The sequence below is a fragment of the Oncorhynchus clarkii genome, chromosome 27 (genome assembly GCF_045791955.1).
Source record: "Oncorhynchus clarkii lewisi isolate Uvic-CL-2024 chromosome 27, UVic_Ocla_1.0, whole genome shotgun sequence".
In the NCBI taxonomy this organism is placed as follows: domain Eukaryota; kingdom Metazoa; phylum Chordata; class Actinopteri; order Salmoniformes; family Salmonidae; genus Oncorhynchus; species Oncorhynchus clarkii.
This window is the reverse complement of record NC_092173.1, coordinates 2,653,738-2,672,141: the sequence shown is the minus strand read 5'-3', so window position 1 is coordinate 2,672,141 and position 18,404 is coordinate 2,653,738. Positions and strand designations below refer to the sequence as shown.

Below are 18,404 nucleotides of genomic sequence, written 5' to 3'. Positions count from 1 at the left end.
GACAGGAATGATGGTGAGAGAGAGGGGCGAGAGTGACAGGAATGATGGTGAGAGAGGGGTGAGAATGACAGGAATGATGGTGAATGATAGGGGTGAGAGTGACAGGAATGATGGTGAGCGAGAGGGGTGAGAGTGACAGGAATGATGGTGTTAGAGAGAGAGAGAGGGATGAGAGTGACCAGGAATGATGGTGAGAGAGAGGGTGAGAGTGACCAGGTATGATGGTGAGAGAGAGGGTGAGACTGACAGGAGTTATGGAGTGAAAGGATGGGGTTTTGGGGTGAGGCTGAGAAATGGTGACAAAGTGAGGAGTGAGAAAGTAAAATGTGAGATGGGAGATTGTGAGAGGAATGGGGACTGTGTTTCATGTAAATTGTCCATTAACTCAACCATTACAATACATGTTACTCAATCACGTGTCAATAGTAAATGTAAGCACAATTACTGTAATGGGAATAAGATATATTTGCAACAAAGAGGATATGAAGTGATAGGACATGGATAACAATGAAATGGAATAGTAAAGTTGAGATGCAGTATGTTCCTCCCTCTAGTAAAATCCTGATCTGTTATACAGCACAGTTGTCGTGTTTTGAGTGGAGCTGTTGCGAGACTAGGCTCCGGCCATGTGTGTCTGTTACTCAAACATCTCCAACTGCCTGTAAAACTCGAGTCATACTGTCACGGATCCCTTCGGAACTATCATTACGCACACCTGGTCCCTATTCCCATTGATTAGTAATTGTATAAGTGTGCCCTTTGTTTACCATTGTCCTGTCGATTGTTGTTCCAATGTCCGTTGGTTCGTGTGAGTACATGTGCTATGTTGTTTTGGGCCTCCGTGCCACGTATATTTAGCAGATGATTACCGGTCTCGTCCCGTGTGATAATCATTGTGCGATTGTGTATTTATTCGAGGTACTCCTTTCTCTTTTGTTTGGGTTTCAACCCTGTGTTTTGTATATGTTTTTGTTTGGTCTTCGTCCCCGTGCCTTTACACGGCGCGCTGTCATTTGGGAAATAAAAAACCCTATTACGCATTCCTGCGCCTGTCTCCCGACCCTTTATGCCAGCGTGACACATATGTGGTGCTCACTCAGATATCAATCAGATGTTCTTATCACTTAACGCTTTTTAAGTACTGTTAACAAATATTAGATGACTTTGTTAATATCTTTTATATCTGTGTTCTGCTGATCTAAAGTTATTTAGAGTTTTTACAAGTTATGATTATTTAATATTTTACAGTCATTCTAAACTTTATTAAATAAGTTGTACTTGGTTCTATTATGTTGTATGTCTTTAACTTAAAGTAATATAGTAGTTGCCAGGCACATTCATATTTGAGTTAAAAACACTTGATTTATCTGTGTTGTGCTGATATAGATTTGAGAATGAGCACGGGTTCAAATGTCACCTCGTCAAGTACAGAAAACAATATTAAACATTAAGACACGACCACTGAAAATGACTCATCAGAACTACTTACACTTGACAAAAATGTGCAATGAAGGTTGATAATTTAAGTAAAATGGGCACTACATTTTTATGTTCAAAACAACAAATATTAAGTAACTTCAATCGTTATAGTTCAGAATACACAATTCAATTTAGTGTCAAAAATTTTTGTAAAACAGTTAAGTACTTAGAACTTAAAAAGATAACCACATGGGTGGTGGTCACGTTATAACTTGAAGTATTGAACACTGACATGCTTTGAGTTGGGTTACTCAAATGGTTCTAGGCACCGGGTTTCATTAGCAGAACTAAATACTTTTTACAGTACATAGTCCATCCCTCACTATCCTCCATGTGTTTGTTTTCTACTTTCTGACACTCCTTAATATGTTTTAATGAATGTCTACTGATGACTGTGGGTTTGTGTACGTGTGACTGTGTTAGTGTATGAGCTTGCGTAGCCTGCATGTGTGTGGACTGTGGACATACTGTATGTGCGTTCCCCTCTCCTCCATCTCCACCAGCTCCTCAGTGTGATGTTTTCCATTAGCTCTAATGAGTTCTAAGTGGCCAATACTTTCTTCTGCAGGGAACTCGTGTCAAACTAATTCACTTTTAATGAGAGGAAACCGACTGATTAGAGTGTTTTTCTTGGCAAACGAGCCAATCAATTCTCTGTTTGGTCGAAGCTGGGGCAAGAAGCGAGCCTTTCTTTCGGGCAGAGAACGCTCATCCAAGCTCTAGGTCTATCTGTCTGTCTGCCCTATTTACATAGTCATTGAACACGGGTCACTTTAATAATGTTGTACCCCATATACTGTTTTACCCACTTCATATGTATATACTGTGTTCTAGTCAAAGCTCATCCTACAGTATAACTACTGCTGTACACCCCTTTTCTAGTCATACTGTCTTTGCACACCTATTATGTATATTATATTCCAGACTCTGACATTGCTTTCTTTTTGTATTTGCATTGTTTTGTATTGTTACGTATTACTGCACTATTTTCACACTGCTTTGTTTGGCAGAACTTTTACTGGGCCTATATAGGTAGTAAACCTTTCAACGTAATGGGATAGTTCAGTGAAATTATGTATTCTGATTTTTGTTTCCTTACTGCACTGAGGAGTGTCTGCAATCCACATTGGTTTGGGTAGAAAAGTCACCGCCAAGAAATGCCAACGTTAGCATTTTCAGACAAAAAAAATAACATAACTTTTACTCAGTATAGACTCTGTTTAAAAGTTACACTTCGCACTACTACAACAGTGTTTCTGTTTTTCAGAATAAAAACAAATATATTTTCCTGCCTATTGTTTAACCATTGATACGTTCTGGCGGCCATTTTGAGATCTTAATTAAGGAGGTGGTCCTGTGTGGCTCAGTAGGCATGGCACCTGCAACTCCAGGATTGTGGGTTTGATTCCCAGGACTAACCATGAATAAAATATTTATGCACGCATGACTGTAAGTCTCTTTGGATAAAGGTATCTGCTAAATGGCATTTATTATTATATTAGGAGCACCAGGCACTGCCAGAGTGTCTATCAATGGCATGTCCATCTTTCTGTGAGAAATTCCACTTGTCACTCAAAACATTTATAAAGTATAAATGGCACTCACTTTATGTTAGGTCATGCAGATATACTTTACTGATGATTAGTACATGTATAAGGACCTATAATTAACATCTCATTAAATTCTTGTCTAGATGACATGATGTGATCGCGTGAAATGCTTTAGATTCACTATTTATCTTCACCAAATACTTTAACTTTAGCAGCCATTAAAATGGCAGAGGCGTTACTTACAGACAGTCTATAAAACAGAGTCTGATTATTTAAAATCCCAAAAGTAATCTAAGAATGAAAAGCCCAGGAGACAGTGTACGGTTGCTGTAGTTTGAGTGTTAGTGGTATGTTCGTATCAATGTTCAGATTCAGTCCAGTGGTGCCCTGTAGCTCTCCACCTCACACAGGGTCAGGTACTCATTCCTTCCTGGAATGACCACGTTGATGTATTGTCCCTCCATGCCGTTACAATGGAAGGTGCTGAAGGCGCGCTCTGGGACAGAAGGGACCAAAGCACGTCTGCAGGATGAATCACAATGACAAGTTACTGCAGAAATAGCAACTATGACTCTGTTTGCACACAGTCTCATGTGAACTCACTCTGACGCTAACAAAATTGAATAATTTGCCCAGTTGAGCAATTCAGTGGAACCACAACTCCCATAGTTCACCTGGGATTGTTGTTGCCGTTGTTGTCCTCCACAGAGTCTCTAATCCGGATCTCAGCTCCATTCAGTCTGCTGGAACAACAATCAATTCTGTTGGTGATGGTAATGAAGAACACTGTATGTATTAAGCAGGTTCAATCACTACCATGGGTTAGGTTCAATCTCAATGTGCAGGAGCCATGTGTCACGGTTCCCATCAATGGCGTTTAGAACATAATAAAGGCCAGTATTGATTACTGGGTGGCTTTTCCCCGTAATGCCACGTTCTTTCCTGGACAAGATGCAAAAAGAGTTGTGAGAAATAAGCTAATTGTGGTTACACATTTAAATTAGTTCGTATAAGAGCTGATTGCTCTGAATTAGTTACTAATTAACCTGTAACATTACTTCAATGATACTCAAATGCAATATAAAGTGATTGGTCTCTCTCTCTCTCTCTCTCTCTCTCTCTCTCTCTCTCTCTCTCTCTCTCTCTCTCTCTCTCTCTCATAACAATATTTGGAAGTTGATCCAATATTTTTGGTAGCCTGCAGCATAGTCTTCACTTTTCAGCAGGAGCCATTTGCTTTCTAACCTTTGTTTTCCCTCAATTGTATTTGAAATATTGTGAAAGTCCTGTTTGGTCTGCATGCTGCTTTTTTCACTGACAGATTTGCAGCGCGTTCCTGACTGTAGGCTATTCCTTGTTCTTTGGGCTACAATCCACAGCTAGGCTTTTTATTTAAACAAATAAATAAGCGATTGATCCTCTGTGGCTAAATTATAGGGCTTCTCTTGGCGTAGTAGGCTATTCTGAATGATGTCATTTATTTATGAACAGACAGTAATTCTATCATTTTGGCAAATGCATTTCAATTTACAGGGGCGCTGCAGTTCTTTCAGAACCCTTCGCGCGGCAATGATTATATGAGGAAATAAATGATGAAGTGCAACGCAGGAACCCCAAAATACAAGCTTGTAAACAAAGAAATGTAAAAAAAGAAAAATAGCACTACATAGCCTGGTTAAAACGATCATTTTGATATCATGGATGGTCAGTCCTTGCATCCATAACTGTCTACGAATTTGAGATTGATGACATTTCTCCAGCCCCATCCCTCAGCTTTTTGCCAAAACAGAGGCGGGGAGGGCGCTTTGTTATTGTTTCTACTGCTGACTGCCACTTTAAGAAGGTTGTAGCACAGCCTGAATGACATAAAGATGATCATCCAGATATCCCCATGTGCACCAGAATCACATCCTTCTCCTGAAATCAACAGCTTGTTCCAAGCTTAAAGCATTGGGGAGTTAGGCATTGTTATCAATTGCTTAAACCCCCCCAAAAATTGTGGTAATTTGACAGGTACAAATACATTGACACATTAAATAAACACTTATCTGATGCATTTCACCACAGTGTGTATAGCTCACACAAATTGTCAACACCTGCCGCAGTAGTATTGATCGTGCTTCAGGAGTATGTTGAGTCATTGTGGCTCTCATCTAAGTTTCAGTCACACTTGGTCACATTGGGGTGGCAGGGTAGCCGAGTGGTTAGCGTGTTGGACTAGTAACCAGAAGGTTGCAAGTTCAAACCCCTGAGCTGACAAGGTACAAATCTATCATTGAAAATAAGAATTTGTTCTTAACTGACTTGCCTAGGTAAAATAAATGAACATTTTTATTTGATTTTTTACAGTGGTTCAAATCACCTCCCTTCTCAGTTTATTCAGATACATTGTCAATACTTCATGCCATCCATGTCCTCATCCTTACTACACCCCCTTTACATGAGATGGGATATAAGGCCAGACCTGCTCCACTGAAACCTGCAACTCAGATTCTTCAATCGAAAGCTCCTAAATACTTGTAAGTACCTACCTTACTTTAACTTTAGATAACTATTACTTTGAACAATTGACCATTTACTTGTGTTTTCTTCATTTGTGTAGGCTTACAGGGAATGGCCATGGTAAAATAAGGCCTAAATTATATATGTATTTGAATTACTTTTGTGTACTATTACATTTTATTTGAACGAAAGTTCTTCATGTAAAAGTTTTAAGTTAGCAGGTTTTGTAGATTATACACTACCGGTCAAACATTTTAGAACACCTACTCATTCAAGGGTTTTTCTTTATTTTTACTATTTTCTATATTGTAAAACAATAGTGAAGACATCAAAACCGCATTGGTGCGGCTGGCTTCCGTGTTGGATGGCGCTGTGTTAAGAAGCAGTGCGGCTTGGTTGGGTTGTGTATCGGAGGACGCATGACTTTCAACCTTCGTCTCTCCCGACCCCGTACGGGAGTTGTAGCGATGAGACAAGATAGTAGCTACTAAAAAATTGGATACCACGAAAAAGGGGTACATTTTTTAAAATTAAATAAATAAATAAGCAAAGAGAAACGACAGTTCATCATTACTTTAAGATATGAAGATCAATCAATATGGAACATTTCAAGAACTTTGAAAGTTTCTTCAAGTGCATTTGCAAAAACAATCAAGCGCTATGATGAAACTGGCTCTCATGAGGACTGCCACAGGAATGGAAGACCCAGAGTTACCTCTGCTGCAGAGAATACGTTCATTAGAGTTACCAGCTTCAGAAATTGCAGCCCAAATACATGCTTCACGGAGTTACTTGCTGTAAATCATGGAGGAGGAGGTCTTATGGTGTGTGGGTGCTTTGCTGGTGACACTGTCTGTGATTAAGAATTCAAGGCACACTTAACCAGCATGGCTACAGTATCACAGCATTCTGCAGCGATATGCCATCCCATCTGGTTTGGGCTTAGTGGGACAATCATTTGTTTTTCAACAGAACAATGACCCAACACACCTCCAGGCTGTGTAAGGGCTATTTGACCAAGAAGGAGAGTGATGGAGTGCTGCATCAGATTACCTGGCCTCCACAATCCCCCGACCTCAATCAAAATGAGATGGTTTGGGATGAGTTGGACCGCAGAGTGAAGGAAAAGCAGCCAACAAATGCTCAGCATATGTGGGAACTGCTTCAAGAATGTTGGAAAGCATTCCAGGTGAAGCTGGTTGAGAGAATGCCAAGTGTGTGCGAAGCTGTCATCAAGGCAAACGGTGACTATTTGAAGAATCTCAAATATAAAACATATTTTGATTTGTTTATCACTTTTTTGGTTACTACATGATTCCATATGCGTTATTTCATAGTTTTAATGTTTTCACTATTAATCTACAATGTAAAAAATAAAAATAAAGAAAAAACCCTTGAATGAGTGTAGGTGTTCTAAAACCTTTGACCAGTAGTGTATATACTCATTATAAAAAAAAGTTTAACACTTGAAAATAATGCAATATATATCCCAAAATGTCCAAATATGTGTCATGACATTGTTATGACCATATTAGAACAGGTTATGACCAAAAAATGTGTTTCCAAAAACTGCTAGTTCAGGCCCATTTTCTGTCTCCCTTTCTTCCCTTTCCTTTTTTTGTGTGACATGCGTCAGCTGACTGTGGTTGCGTTCAGGTCCATCTCGTTATTGGAGGGTGGGATTTGCCTTATAAAATTCCAGTCTTTCCCTGTGCCAGAAAATTCCCTTTACCTGTGAAGGTTGGCGTGCCTAAGAGCGGTGAATGTGCCTTTAGTCCAAATTCCAGTGTGGCAGCCTAATCGTAATGTACAGTGCCTTCAGAAAGTATTCACACCTCTTGACCTTTAAGACATTTTGTTGTGTTAAAGCCTGAATTTACAATTGATTGAATTTAGATTTTTTTTCATCGGCCTACACACAATACCCCATAATGTCAAAGTGGCATTATGTTTTTTGACATTTTTACAAATTAATTAAAAATGTAAGGTGGAATGTCTTGAGTCAATAATTATTCAACCTCTTTGTTATGGCAAGCCTAAATAGGTTCAAGTCACATAATAAGTTGCATGGACTAATAATAGTGTTTAACAAAAAAAATTCAATGACTACCTCATCTCTGTACCCCACACATGCAATTATCTGTAAGGTCCCTCAGTCGAGCAGTGAATTTCAAACACAGATTTCAACCACAGAGACCATAGAGGTTTTCCAACGGCTCGCAAAGAAGGTTCACCTATTGGTAGATGGGTACAAAAAAAAGCAGACATTGAATATCCCTTTGAGCATGGTGAAGTTATTAATTACGTTTTCGATGGTGTATCAGTACACCCAATCACTACAAAGACATAGGCGTCCTTTCTAACTTAGTTGGCAGAGAGGAAGGAAACCGCTCAGGGATTTCACCATGAGGCCAATGGTAACTTTAAAACAGTCACAGAGTTTAAAGGCTGCGTTAGGAGAAAACAGAGGTTAGATCTACAACATTGTTGTTACTCCAGAATACTAACCCAACTAATAGGTTGAAAAGAAGGAAGCCTGTACATAATACAAATATTCAAAAACATGAATCCTGTTTGCAACTAGGCACTAAAGTAATACTTTAGTATTACTTTTTACTTTTTATTAGCCTACTTTCCTCAAGACACTGGGAGAGGAATTCACCTTTCAGCAGAACAATAACCTAAAACACAAGGCCAAATCTACACTAGAGTTCAGTGGAGACTGCTCAGTGGAGGACAGCTCATAATAATGGCTGGAATGGAGTCAATGAAATGGCATCAAACACATTAAACATGTGGTTTCCATGTGCTTGATACCATTCCATTGACCCCATTTCAGCCATTAATATGAGCTGGAATGGAGAAGTGAATGTTCCTGTGTGGCCGAGAATCTGTTTGAAAATATATGGCAAGACCTGAAAATGGTTTGACAGAGCTTGAAGAATTTTGAAACGAATAATGGGCAATTGTTGCACAATACAGGTGGGGAAAGCTCTTAGAGACTTACCCAGAAAGACTCAGCTGTAATCGCTGTCAAAGGTGATTCTGACATGTATAGACTCAGGAGGTTGAATACTTATCTAATCAAGATATATTAATTGTATTTTTAATTGTATGTCTTACAAATGTTAGATTTTTTCCCCACTTTGACATTACAGAGTATTTTGTGTAGATAGTTGACCAAAAAAAAGACAACTAAATCCATTTTAATCCCACTTTGTAACACAACAGAATGTGTGCTTTTGCGAGCAACAGAGCTGAAGATTGTATATATGCAGAGCTTTGATTATTGATGTGTGAAACTACGAATCTATTGAATATAAGAACGAAGCTGATGCTAAAACTATTAAAACTATTAATTGCTGTCGCAGAAAATAAAACTCCTTCTATTTGCAGTCTTGTTGTTTCCTTGGTATTTCCATGCTCCAGCCCTGTTGGTAGAACCTGCGTGCTTATTGGTTAGATAATATTGTTATTTATTGATGAGCTGAAATTATAACTGATAACAACGATATATTGTGATTGAATTGCAGCCTAAAAGATGGTTTCAGTCTTTGTGACAGCGTTTCTGTGGACTGGTTCCTATTAAAGCCGTTGTTGAATTTGCTCTGTGCTTTCCCTTCCGGAGGATGAGATCGACCAAGATGTTTCTAATGTTGACTATGCTGGGACTGGCAGGCTTTATTGGAGCTGCGCGTCCTTGTGCGAGTCAGTGAAACTGGATAGCATTTTTAGGACTATAATTTCCTCCTCATAATGTAGCCTACAATATGTGTCTCCACACACCTAAGGCTATTGATGGATTCAAGACAAGGTATTTTTTTTATTGATTTCAGATTCTCAGTTTGTCAGTGTCAAAGTAGCCTGTCATTTCTGTCATTTGTGCGATATTAAAAAAGATTCTGCCAAAGTCTCCAGTCATGTAAATTGACATAGAACCCCACGAAATGTGTTTATAAAAGGCATACGTTTTCCAGGACCCTAGGCTACTAAAAATGTTCCCAATGGGTACAACTTCTTCAAGCACCTCTACTCTACTGCTCAATGCCACTTCGCAAATGCGATGATATGCATGCAATGCTTTATTATAAAAGGTGTTTTTTGTGTTATTTTTTTAAGCATTCCGGTACCTCAGAACTCCTCAAGACACCCCCCTCTCGTGCTAACTTTTTGTTCTGGCACCTCCCGATTTACAAATGAACAAAAATGCTAAGTTGTCCTTGATGAGATTAGAACACGCTAGACATTAAATCATTGTAATTGATGGGCCTATGATGGGCCTATGATTCAGTGAGGGAGTGTTTGGTCTTCCTCGTTTTTCCCTTTTTACTCAAAGTGATCGTTGCTATAGTCTACATATACACTATGGGCGTGTATTTGCTAATTGTTCATGTCAAAATTTGAGTTGAATGTAGGCTGTATGGTATATTTAATATACACTACATGACCAAAGGTATGTGGACACCTGCTCGTCGAACATCTCATTCCAAAATCATGGGCACTAACATGGAGTTTGTCCCCCATTTGCTGCTATAACATCCTCCACTCTTCTGGGAAGGCTGCAACATGGAACATGGTTGCAGGGACTTGCTTCCATTCAGCCACAAGAGCATTAGTGAGGTCTGGCACTGATGTTGGGCGATTAGGCCTTGCTCGCAGTCAGGGTTCCAATTGATCCAAAAGATGTTCAATGGGGTTGAGGTCAGGTCTCTGTGCAGACCAGTCAAGTTCTTCCACACCGATCTCAACAAACGATCTCTGTATGTACCTTGCTTTGTGCACGGGGGCATTATCATACTGAAACAGGAAAGGGCCTTTCACAAACTGTTGCCACAAAGTTGGAAGCACAGAATCGTGTAGAATGTCATTGTGTGCTGTAGCGTTATGACTTACCTTCACTAGAACTAAGGGTCCTAGCCTGAACCATGAAATACAGACCCAGACCATTATTCCTCCTCCACAAAACTTTACAGTTTGCACTATGCATTGGGGCAGGTAGCGTTCTCCTGGCATCCCAGATTTGTCCGTCGGACTGCCAGATGGTTCTCTTATCACTCCAGAGAACGCGTTTCCACTGCTCCAGAGTCCAATGGTCGACGAGCTTCATACCACTCCAGCCGACGCTTGGCATTGCGCATGGTGATCTTAGGCTTGTATGGCTGCTTGACAATGGAAACCCATTTCATGAAGCTCCCCACGAACCGTTATTGTGCTGATGTTGCTCATAGAGTGGTGGTGAGTGTTGCAACCATGGACAGACGATTTTTAAGCGCTACGCACTTCAGCACTCGGCAGTCCCGTTCTGTGAGCTTGTGTGGCCTACCTCTTTGCAGCTATGTCTATGGAGATTGCATGGCTGTGTGCTCAATTTTATACACCTGCTTCAACGGGTGTGGCTGAAATAGCCGAATCCACTAATTTGAAGGGGTGTCCACATACTTTTGTGTACATTTATATTCCAGACTCTGACATTGCTTGTTCTGATATTTCTTACCTTTTTCTTTCTTTTAACTTTTTGGATTACATGCATATTGTATTGCTAGGTATTATTACTGCACTGTTGGTGCTAGAAACACAATAACTGCAATAACATCTGCAAGTCTGTGTCCTTGACCAATAAACTTGGATTTGATCTACATTTCTTATTTTATGAAATTACACAAATACTTCACATTGGGCAAACATGATATGCTTTTACTCATGGGTGTGGGTGTGCCCCTTTCTGTCCAATGAGGTTATTTCTGGACAATATTTCTGAAAGTAAAAATATGGTTACACTTTAGAATAGGGAACACATTTTAAGGTACTATGTCCTTAATAGTCCCACATTGAGACAGCTTACTAAGAATCTGTTTCTTGTGTAACTTGCTCTTTATTATTACTAATATGTCTTTATTATGGCGAACAAATAGGTTATTAAGGATTGGCCAGTAACACTTGACTTGTAATGTTTGAATAAGAAAACACTTACCTAATAAGACATAATGAAGAACTTTTCAGCTACTTATATGCACACTTACAAACTACAAATGAGTGGCTAATATGTGTAATATGTGTCACTGTGTTTTTAAAATGATTTGCTTGGTTTTGATTATTAAGATCATGTCTAGCCTTAATTGTAACAAGTGCGCTTTTAAATAATAAAAACACAAAAGGTAAAAAGAAGATATTTTTCTTTCTATTGTATCAATGCATTTTAAATAGGGTAGTCTATATGATTGATTAATGAGGCATATGACATTATGAATGTCTGTTATGACCATTTATTAGGATTGTGTTACCATACCTGCATGTGTTTGACATTGTCATTTTCTGTAGAGGTGAGGGATTCAGATGGCCACCAGAGGGCCAGGGACTGTTCATCTGAGGAGAGGCGGGGACTGAGAGACATTAGGCCTAGATGTTCCATGTGAACACAGTGGAGTAAAATCTCCCCTGTAGAATCTGTGGCCCGTACTCATAAAGCATCTCAGACTAGGAGTGCTGATCTAGGATCAGGACCCTGTTGTCCATGTCATCTTATTCATTAGGATTGTAAAGGTCAAACTAATCCTAGATAAGCATTCCTACACTGGGGTGCTTTATGAGTACAGGCCAGTATGTATTTGACTAATAATACTGTATCTTTTATATATCACAGTAATATTTACGTGGGCTAAATGTGCAACTGTGCTCAAATCCTCTAGGAGCCGCACAACGCTCTGTGTCACTCCCAGGCGGGGCCCATTGATGTTCCCAGTTCGATCGGGACTCTCAGAACCTGCAAAATGTGTCCGTTTCATCTCTCAATTACAGAATTAGTTTGTATTGCTGATGTTCAGGCCTTTATCCGTCACAATATGGCTCAAGTTTGTTGAAGTGTTAAAAAAAAATCCTAAAAGAAAAGTCATGCATCACCGGCAGCTGGTGCTGTTTCAAAGCAGCCCCATCCCCTTAAAGATGAAATCAATTTCGTTTCAAGTCCTGTACCTCTGCTGGATGATGAGGGCTCTAGGGGTGGGGTTTTTATTGGGAGTGAAGAGGGGAGAGAGAAAAAAAAATCTGTTTGATTTGTCAGAACTTCTTTAGATTAATATACAGCTGTCACTATACTGAGGAACCAGACCTCATCATCACCTTTCATCTGGCTGATTTAACCCCAGGCACCAGACACACCTTTCACACACACACATGCACGCACGCACACGCACGCTCACAAACACACACGCACATGCATGTGTACGTGTGTGAGTATGGTTATGTCTGTTGTGTGTGTCTCTGTCGTTGAATGTCAATGTATTGCCACACTCGAACAAAGACTACCCTAGTTGTCTATCTGTCTAGTCCACACGTTTACAGGGTCACATGAGCACGTCGTCAGAATGGCAGTCTAATTGAGTGTGATGGGCTTTTGAAGGACCATTTGCATTCCCAGGCTCGGGCTCTAATGCAAACAGAGACATCAAGGGTCTCTCTGTGATTTGAGAGTGTTTAAATAGCACGTTGTGTTCAATCACCAGCCAGGCAGGCCTCACGAGGCACAGAAAGAGGGGGTAAGGTGGAGGGAGAGAAATACAGAGAGATTGGGGGAGAGAGAAGGAGAGAGAAAAGAGGTCACACTCTAATACGAGTATGATGAATTGTTTACACATGTGGATCTTTCAGTACAGTAATCAAGTATTCTAGACTCAGATATTACAGTTGTGCTGTACAAACAGGCACACACACACATGAAACACACGCATACACACACACACACACACACACACACACACACACACTCAGCATGTTTAAGAAACATACTGTAGCTGATCTCTGTACCAGTACTATTGTACACTCAGGGTAGTTTGGAGACTCGGTGAGCGACAAGAGCACTTATGCATGAAACCCTTTGGCTCTGAGGAACACTAATCAGGCAAGCCCGTACTCTGAGAAACAAGCAGGGCTGCCTGAGTGGGACAGGAGTGGGATCATTATTAATTAACACGTTTAAAAGTGAAGGCACACTCTGAGACATCACTAATTACTGCTGCTGGTGCTGCACTTAAAACACATCTGAGACTCAGCACACACTGTAGCGTGTGTGTGTGTGTTTGCTTAACTGTAATGTCATAACGCACACTTTTGGTTCCTCTTCTGTGTGTTCCTACCCCAGTGCGCATTCCTCACCTCTGCCTTGGCTTACACACACACACACACACACACACACACACACACTTCGGCTGTCCCCTGTCCAGGACAATTTTCTGCTTAGCCTTGAAATACCTCTTCACCTGTGTGTGTTTAGATTAATTTATTCCCTCAATGAGTTCCACGGACAGAAAGGAGTATTGAAGTATCTGTCAGTTGACGGCCTCAGTTTAGTGCATAGAGCAGGACGAGGGTGTGGGCTGTGTTATTATTACATTACAGTAAGACAATGATTTACAATTCATTCCATTCCAACACACAGAGTGCCATGGACTCAAACGGGGTGAGCAAGTAAAACATATTTATTATCATTAGTTATTAGAAAAAGAGGGTTGTTATTATTATTTTTTTTTAAGTACTATGAACTGTTAAAAGTGCTCATATTGCTGCACATTTGTAGGGGATTATTCATTATCAATAATATTGTAGGTAAACCCATCGAATTATAGTATCTCTATGAGTAAACCTTTCATCGTAAAGATAGCTCATCAAAATCCTGACAATGTCATTTAAGTTAATACAGCAATGTATCCCAATCTTTTCTTGTCTTCTTATACTTGAACACACACTTTATTTTCTCAATACCTAACTGTCTCGTCTATATTTACTGGAATCGCATAAACGCACACCTCTCCTGTGTTGCTACTCTCCCCATCCCGTTCCTAAGTGGAAAGGCAGGTCTATAGAGGATTCACACCCTGTCTGCTGTTTTAGGGAGATTAGAGGTTCTGAAATGTGAAACTCAGCATTGAGAGAAACGTGGAAGTCTTAAACCCTGGTATTTTATGTCACCTCCCCTCTTTCACATGGGTTGTTCATGAACATGTAGGTGATACTACCTGTCACATGGGTTGTTGATGAAAATGGAGGTGATAATACCTGTCCCATGGGTTGTTGATGAACATACAGGTGATAATACCTGTCACATGCGCTGTTGATGAACATGCAGGTGATACTACCTGTCACATGGGTTGTTGATGAACATGCAGGTGATAATACCTGACACATGGGTTGTTGATGAACATGCAGGTGATAATACCTGTCGCATGGGTTGTTGATGAACATGCAGGTGATAATACCTGTCACATGGGTTGTTGATGAACATGCAGGTGATAATACCTGTCACATGGGTTGTTGATGAACATGCAGGTGATAATACCTGTCACATGGGTTGTTGATGAAAATTGAGGTGATAATACCTGTCACATGGGTTGTTGATGAACATGCAGGTGATACTACCCGTCACATGCGCTGTTGATGAACATGCAGGTGATAATACCTGTCACATGCGCTGTTGATGAAGATGCAGGTGATAATACCTGTCACATGGGTTGTTGATGAACATGCAGGTGATACTACCCGTCACATGCGCTGTTGATGAACATGCAGGTGATACTACCTGTCACATGGGTTGTTGATGAACATGCAGGTGATAATACCTGTCACATGGGTTGTTGATGAACATGCAGGTGATAATCCCTGACACATGGGTTGTTGATGAACATGCAGGTGATACTACCTGTCATATGGGTTGTTGATGAACATGCAGGTAATACTACCTGTCACATGGGTTGTTTATGAACATACAGGTGATACTACCCGTCACATGGGTTGTTGATGAACATGCAGGTGATACTACCTGTCACATGCACTGTTGATGAAGATGCAGGTGATAATAGCTGTCACATGGGCTGTTGATGAACATGTAGGTGATACTACCTGTCACATGTGCTGTTGATGAACATGCAGGTGATACTACCTGTCACATGCGCTGTTGATGAAAATTCTGGTGATAATACCTGTCACATGCGCTGTTGATGAAAATTCTGGTGATAATACCTTTCCAGGAGAAGTAGGTTCTGTCTCTAATGGCACCCTATCTATTTCCTATACAGAGCACTACTTTTGACCGGAGTCCTATGCTCCCTGGTCAAAAGTAGTGCACTATATAGGGATAGGGTGCCATTTGGGATGTAGCCATAGAGAGATCCAACAGGATCTTTTAGAGAATGAAAAATGAAGGGGCTTGACTTTCTCAACTTTGAACCTTGTTCTCTCATGAAAAACACTACATTGAAATCTAAAATCTAAATCCATCTTTCTCTTTTACCTTCTCATAACCTTCATTTCTTATTTTCCATGACTAGGTACAAATGTTTAGTACAACTGGTGCTATGTCTACTGGCAGGATGTGCAGGTGAGAGACCCTCCACCCAGTCTGCTCAACTCTGACATGCTCCTACCTCCATGTAGGCCACAGGTTTGAGACAATAGACTACACAATCTGTCTCTCTGTCTTTCTCATTCTCCCCCTCTCAATCTCTCTGTAGCACTTTTGTCTCTCCCTCTCTATTTCCATAATCCTCTCTGTCTAGCTCCCCATCTCCCTCTCTCTAGGGTCGTATAAATCCACCGTCAGCTTGTCTTTCTCTGGCAGTGCTGCACACCATCTCTCCCCTCTCTCCTTCTCATTCTCACTCTCTCCGCACCGGGTGGGAGGACAACATTGCTCTCAGTCAAACACACAATCCTGTTTTGTTACCTTGTAAATAATTTTCCTGGGAGGATGTTGGGCTTGGAGGAGGAAATGAGATAGAAGGCTCCTCCACCATGTGAGAAATTAGCCCAGAGATATGTGATCCTGCCTGGGCTCCCTTGGCCCCCAGCCTCCTCTCCTCCTCCTCCTCTCCCTCTTCCTCCTCCTTCCCTGGCGGCTAGCTGCTGGCCTGGCTCTGTCCTCAACGCTGGGGTGAGACTAGATGGCCTGTCAGACTGCACATGTTCCTGTGATTCCTCCCAATAATACATCTGGTGTATTAGAGAGAGAGTGTATGAGCGTGTGTGTGTATGAGCGTGTGTGTGTGTGTGTGTGTGTGAGTGTGCGTATGTGTGTGTGCGATAATATGCGTGAAAGGTTAATATTAGGACAGTATATCTCTCTGTTGTCTTTATTTTACTGAAACTTGTTCTCTAATACAAATCATGCAATTAAACACTCTAGTGTAGTTGTATAGTTACACTGTCCATTATGGTGCTAAATGCATACCTGTAAAGGACACACGAGTCTATTCATTACTGATAGGTAAACACCGGTCGCTGTGCTTCACATACTGAAATGAGTTAGAGCAACCTGTAGTAGTAACCTTCCTGTGTGTTGGAGAATCCGTTTCCATTTTGATATGTCCATTTCCTTTACTCTGTCTCCATCTTGTGGTCAACACTGTTCTATAACGTTGATGCCAAAAAGGTGAACGAAAGATGGAAAATGAGAAGGAATACTTATTAAGGTATCTAAAAGGGTTTTTGAAAGGAAGTTCAATTGTTATAGACTAATTATTAAAGGTAGAATTTAAGCTAAGCAAAACCTGAAACAGTTAGATGTAGTAAAATAACAGGTCTGATTCCTGTAGTAAGCCTAAACTTCAATATCAAAGCGCATTCGCATAACGGCCTACTTGATCCTGACAATGACAAAAGACATGGAGCTCGAGACGCGCGAATTAGCCTACAAGCAACGGGAAATGTAGGCCTATACTAATTTATGAAAATAAAAACAAATCCTCTTTCTCATGAGTGTTGCTGGTGTAAACTTATCTTGCATAAACTTGTCTTGAAGGATTGCATACGGGTAAATTAATGTATTTAAATGTTTCACTCAAGTACGAGAACAACGAGAACAACATTTCCCCAACACATTAGATTTGCGCAGGGTAAATACTCATGATAATGGCAGAAAAATGTAATTAAAACTAAATGTATTAGCCTACTTTGGGGAAGCGAATGACTAAATATATATCCTATAGGGAAATAAGAAGTAGACCCAATAATTTAAGTGAAATTCAACTATGTGCTTAAGTAACGACGGAGACTCACTGAGTCACACAGTATAATTGTATTTTTTTAATGAGTTGAGTGTTTCCAAACTAAAACTAACTAGCTAAACTAAATTAAATTAGGGATGTGGGATTAGGCTACTTTCTAAGATCAACTGTTGAAGAGTTGTGTTGTTTTTTTAAAAAATTAGGCTAGTGTTATGATCTCTTAGGGTTTTGAATATGAGTAAATTACTAAATAATAATGTGTTTTAGGCCCTAAACTCTGCCTTTATTCGTTATTTTTGTATGATAATTATGAGTTGTGATAATTAGGCCTATGATACAATAGTTGGTGCGTCAGCTTCTCAATCAAGAGCCTAACATTCCTTGACGATGGGTTTAATTTTATCATCTGTGTCAACACAGTTTGAGATTATTTTGACCCGTAGGCCATTTATTCATTTCAATGCGGATCTGCGCTTTGCTGGAAGAAAAAACCCATGTCGGACCTCGCAACAGTAACTAAGGGGTGCGGCTTGATAATGTCTCTATTATGACGTCACAAAGCATGCATTTAAAAAATTGAGTCTTGTGTATTTTGGTTCAGTCATCGATATGGATGTGTATCAAGAAGTAGGTGTACCGGAGTTTGGTGCTCCTTGGCCCGCCATGACGATGCCCGAACAAGGAGTGATTGGCCAATTTACCATTTTCTTCGCGCTTTTTCTTGGAGGACTAAAGGATGTAGGCCTGAGTACAAAACTAGACAAGGACATTTCCTGAACATAATGTGTGCCTGCTTGTATTGAAGTAATCTAATAATGGTAGAAGTGTGAAGAGCTTGTGGCTGGTGTAGTCTATGGAGCTTAATGCAAATATGAAATGGCTT

At 40.3% G+C, this 18,404-nt stretch overlaps 1 protein-coding gene across 1 annotated transcript; it reads right to left on the bottom strand.

Moving 5' to 3' along the window:
- Window positions 1-3,400: 3,400 nt before the first annotated feature.
- On the bottom strand, window positions 3,401-18,186 carry LOC139386434 (pentraxin fusion protein-like). The gene is made up of 3 exons (XM_071132022.1): window positions 18,159-18,186; window positions 3,704-3,815; window positions 3,401-3,551 (listed from the first exon to the last, which is right to left on the bottom strand). The coding sequence occupies exons 1-3, from the start codon at window positions 18,184-18,186 to the stop codon at window positions 3,401-3,403; spliced, it is 291 nt and encodes a 96-aa protein (XP_070988123.1).
- Between the last annotated feature and the right edge of the window lie 218 nt (window positions 18,187-18,404).

What these genes read in the sequence shown, in the direction of transcription:
- LOC139386434 (XM_071132022.1), bottom strand. Translation starts at nt 18,186, where the DNA reads ATGGCGGGCCAAGGAGCACCAAACTCCG. An exon ending in CCAAGGAGCACCAAACTCCG is followed by an intron (nt 3,816 to 18,158) that starts GTACACCTACTT and finishes TAATACATACAG; the next exon opens with TGTTCTTCATTACCATCACC. An exon ending in AACGGCAACAACAATCCCAG is followed by an intron (nt 3,552 to 3,703) that starts GTGAACTATGGG and finishes TTCATCCTGCAG; the next exon opens with ACGTGCTTTGGTCCCTTCTG.